This window comes from Saccostrea cucullata, unplaced genomic scaffold, assembly GCF_032062105.1.
Source record: "Saccostrea cucullata isolate Sc308-1 unplaced genomic scaffold, CSIRO_AGI_Scuc_v1 ctg1878, whole genome shotgun sequence".
In the NCBI taxonomy this organism is placed as follows: domain Eukaryota; kingdom Metazoa; phylum Mollusca; class Bivalvia; order Ostreida; family Ostreidae; genus Saccostrea; species Saccostrea cuccullata.
This window is the reverse complement of record NW_026920665.1, coordinates 36416-39541: the sequence shown is the minus strand read 5'-3', so window position 1 is coordinate 39541 and position 3126 is coordinate 36416. Positions and strand designations below refer to the sequence as shown.

The following is a 3126-nucleotide window of genomic DNA, read 5'->3' as shown; positions in this document are numbered from 1 at the left end:
CAGGGGACGTCTGGGAGTAGACAGTGATAGCAGGGGCAAAGTCAGGGATCGTCAGGGAGTAGACAGTGGTAACAAGGGCAAAATCAGGGGACGTCAGGGAGTAGACAGTGATAGCAGGGACAAAGTCAGGGGATGCCAAGCAAGGAGTAGACAGTGAAAGCAGGGGCAAGGTCAGGGGACGTCAGGGAGTAGACAGTGATAGCATGGGCAAAGTCAGGGGACGTCAGGGAATAGAAGGTGGTAACATGGGCAAAGTCAGGGGACGTCAGGGAGTAGACAGTGATAGCAGGGGCAAAGTCAGGGGACGTCAGGGAATAGAAGGTGGTAACATGGGCAAAGTCAGGGGACGTCAGGGAGTAGACAGTGATAGCAGGGGCAAAGTTAGGGGACGTCAGGGAATAGAAGGTGGTAACATGGGCAAGGTCAGGGGACGTCAGGGAGTAGAGAGTGATAGTAGGGGCAAAGTCAGGAGACGTCAGGGAGTAGAAGGTGGTAACAAGGGCAAGGTCAGGGGACGTCAGGGAGTAGAGAGTGATAGCAGGGGCAAAGTCAGGGGGCCTGAGGGAGAAGATAATGGTAACAAGGGCAAAGTCAGGGGACGTCAGTAACGGAAAAAAAAGGTGGTCACAAGGGCAAAAATGTCAGGTCGACGTTTATGGCAAATATTAGAGAGTGGGAGTAGAAATGAGTGATAGCAATTTTTGCAAAGTCATGGGGCCTGATATGAAGATAGTGGTAACAAGGGCAAAGTCAGGGGACGTCAGGGAGTAGAAGGTGGTAACAAGGGCAAGGTCAGGGAGTAGAGAGTGATAACAGGGGCAAAGTCAGGGAAAAATAAAATTTTAACAAGGGCAAGGTCAGGGGTCATTTTTAAAACAAAACAGGGAGTAGAGAGTGATAGCAGGGGCAAAGTCAGGGGACGTCAGGGAGAAGATAGTGGTAACAAGGGCAAAGTCAGGGGACATCAAGGTCAAAAGGTCAAGATGTTTGGTATCCGAAAAAAAGTCCTTTTCAAAAGGAATATACATACTGTAAACCAACTTTTATTCGCATGCGAGAAGATCGCGAGAGCCTCGTCATCACGAATATTTCTCGCCGCGGTTCTTAAAGCCAATGTGTCTATTAACAACAGAACCTAAATAGGCTTGATCGCGAAAATTAATCGTCGCAAACTAGTATACCCCCGATAAATCGCGAAATAAAGTCGTCGCGAGTAAAAGTTGGTTTACAGTCATGGTCAAGGTTTAATTTTTTAAACGTGGTTCAAACTCTAAGGTCAATAAATCAAAAATATTTATACCCATGTCTACGCTTCCGTATATGTCACATGTGTAACAATGTTTCAATTTGTGAAGTATGAAAGTCATGACAACAACTACTCAAAATACGGCCATGGTTGAAGTTTGGTACTTTATTTCTCAAAAGTGGGTCAAACTCTAAGGAAAATTTATTTGCACCCTGTCATGTCATGCACAAGGAATGCACATGTGAAATGTAAAAGTCATAGCTCCACCAAATCAAAAGTTATGGGCAAGGTTTAAGTTTTTGTGGACAAACAGACAGCTAGACAGACGGATGGACATGGCAAAAAGTATATACCTCCTAATTTTCGATTACGGGGGCATAAAAAGTGCTAGATAAATAAATTGTAAAAACTCTTTTATATCTATAATGCTGATCCATTGTTTTTGTTTGATACGCTCGGTAAACCAAAATGATGATTGCTAAACGCATAACCTGAACCTTACTTGAACCTATCTAGAATTCATGTAAAGGGGGAAAATATTGATGTTAATTAATTCATGCCAACAAGTAGAACGACAATAAGGCAGACATAGGTGGTCCAAACAGTTTTTACTCTTCATTCATGTATTTTTAAGCCGTGTAACCCTTGTTCATCCACTAATCCTTTAACTATAATGGCCACATAAGAGTAAAAGTAAACCTGATACGGGTAAAAGCAGGTCAAGAGGAGGAATTCGGTGTACATAATTCTAGACTGTACCTGGAACCTATCAGGTGTACTTTTAATTGATATTTGGGGAGGTTCCCTGAATTTTATTAAAACCTGACGTCAAAATATTTCTAATTGATGTCAAATTTCAATGTTAAATCAGGTTTCTATTAAAAATTGATTACATGCCCAGTTCGTTATTCAAAAAACCATTTCCAAACTGACATCTTTTTATTCAATCTATTTACTTAAACTATTAAAGTATTTGCATGTACATGTTGGCTGGTATTTAATGTGTTTATAAAAGTTAAGAAGAATTCAAATTTATGTTGCGGGCTATTGATGATCTATTTTATTTGAATAACATACATGTATAGCAATAATTCAAACAGACAGCAACGCCCATATTACTCATCATGCATTCTCAAACAACTCTGAATGAGTGAATGCATACTCCAACGTGATAATCATTCTTCAGAATGTCTTCAAATCCAAGTTTTGTAAAGCATGCCTCGGGTGATTTTTTTAATACCTTTTTCATTTCCCCCTTTATCCCAAAACTATGGACAATTAATTTACAGAGTATCCTTACCTTGCAGACTCTTTCACCTTCTACAATTCTTTTCAAAAAAGTTTAATTGAATTACATTATATACTACACTGCGTACTAAAAGATTCGAAGTGAAGAAAACTGTCTAGAATATAATGTTTTATACTATATATTTAATCTTTTGAATAAGGTAGCAACTTAAATTGAACAATCATGCTGAAGAACAGTTATCATTTTCAATGCACCAGTCTCATTGAAAAATGTCAGTAATGCAGTTGTAACTATCAATTCGCATTTTTGGAACTGTCGGATTTTCTTTTTAAACTGTTCTTATGAACCACTTACATCTTCATATATAAGATTATGCAAAGTCGATGCAAAAATTTTTATAGAATGATCCTTTAAAATTTTTAAAATTTAATGCATTGGAAGTATTAGTATTTTATTTTAATAGATAGGCTGGAAGTATTCTTCAACAGCGGACACACATCGGATTAGCCTATAAACATATTTTAAAACCTAACTATGTTTTATTAAGATCGTCGCAAAGTGATAGCTATCGTTTCCGTCTTATGCTTGTCTAGTTAAATACTTTGATTCATATCACATTTTTTTTTTAGAA

General features: G+C 38.5%; 1 protein-coding gene across 1 annotated transcript; it reads left to right on the top strand.

The window, feature by feature from the left end:
* The first annotated feature begins 203 nt into the window (after positions 1 to 203).
* On the top strand, positions 204 to 608 carry LOC134254939 (M-zodatoxin-Lt4a-like). Its single transcript, XM_062737479.1, has one exon. The coding sequence runs from the start codon at positions 204 to 206 to the stop codon at positions 606 to 608; it is 405 nt and encodes a 134-aa protein (XP_062593463.1).
* Positions 609 to 3126: the final 2518 nt, after the last annotated feature.

Excerpts from the sequence above, each read along its gene's own strand:
- LOC134254939 (XM_062737479.1), top strand. The coding sequence starts at position 204 with ATGGGCAAAGTCAGGGGACGTCAGGGAATAGAAGGTGGTAACATGGGC.